Source organism: Penaeus monodon, chromosome 19 (assembly GCF_015228065.2).
Source record: "Penaeus monodon isolate SGIC_2016 chromosome 19, NSTDA_Pmon_1, whole genome shotgun sequence".
Lineage (NCBI taxonomy): Eukaryota > Metazoa > Arthropoda > Malacostraca > Decapoda > Penaeidae > Penaeus > Penaeus monodon.
Window position 1 is genome coordinate 6,767,099 of NC_051404.1, and position 1,216 is coordinate 6,768,314.

Here is a 1,216-nt window from a genome sequence, read left to right on the forward strand (position 1 = left end):
CAATGTATGCCTTCTTTTTTTCTTCTTCTCTTATTTCCTCCGTTATTTCTCCTCGCCTTTACTTCTCTTCCTGTTTCACTTCATTTTTCTCGCTCTATTTTTTGACACCACTTTTTTCTCATGTTTTGCCCCTCCATGTTTTATCTTCCCCCTTCCTCTTGTTCCAATCCCCTTCCCCCCCTCTCCCTTCCCTCTGCTTTTGCAAACTTAATGTCACCATTTCATTATTTTTTTTCTCCTCGTCTACATTCTTCCACACCTTTTGGGTCTTTATTATATACTTATTGTCTCTTGTTTGTCATCTTGTTTTATTGTTCTCATGTCTTCATTGCTATTTTCAATTTCCTTCGTGTTTCCTTGTAATATTTTTCCTTTAGATTTTCTTGTTTTTCACTCATTGATGTAGTTAGATATGATTTTGCTTACATATAACATTTACTTACACATAGATATGCATGCTTATGTGTAGATACCTAAAAGAATGTCTATTGCATACCCTCCTCCCACACGCAAATTTTATCTTTTTATCCTTGTTCTGTTGCAGAGGTTCTCCACATTCTGCACAGTTACCCTCAGTCTTCTCACCGGCACAGTCATTTGTGGTAAGTGTTATCTCTCGTGTTATCTTTGTAAAGGTTCCCTTGCTTGTTTTACCTCGTTATCATTTGTTATCACACTCATGATCATCTGTAATCATACCTTCACTCAATCAAACCGTTAGGTATATATTCTTTTTTTTTTCGTTAACACAAACTTGAGAAGGAGAAAAATCTATTAAAAAAAGGAAGAATGATCACGACCTAAACAGACGACCTCCCGAAGGCCGCCCACCTTCGACCACCCCTAAGGTCGTCGGGAGCGTCTGCCTTCCCTCATGACCCTTTCACTACCTCCCCCTTCCCCCTCCCTTCCCGTCCCCACCTCCCCCTTCCCCCTCCCTTCCCGTCCCCACCTCCCCCTTCCCCCTCCCTTCCCGTCCCCACCTCCCCCTTCCCCCTCCCTTCCCGTCCCCACCTCCCCCTTCCCCCTCCCTTCCCGTCCCCACCTCCCCCTTCCCCCTCCCTTCCCGTCCCCACCTCCCCATTCCCCCTCCCTTCCCGTCCCCACCTCCCCCTTCCCCCTCCCTTCCCGTCCCCACCTCCCCATTCCCCCTCCCTTCCCGTCCCCACCTCCCCACGAGTAGCCATGAAACTCAAACAAAATTAGAAAAAATAGT

At 46.2% G+C, this 1,216-nt stretch overlaps 1 protein-coding gene across 1 annotated transcript in view; it reads left to right on the plus strand.

Annotated features, from left to right (window-relative positions):
- LOC119585030 (dual oxidase maturation factor 1-like) overlaps nucleotides 1-1,216 on the plus strand; it is a gene marked incomplete in the record, with an annotated part of 33,296 nt that overhangs the window by 17,208 nt on the left and 14,872 nt on the right. Inside the window, 1 exon segment of the mRNA XM_037933646.1 lies at nucleotides 545-602. Within this exon segment, the coding sequence (XP_037789574.1) occupies nucleotides 545-602 (58 nt within the window).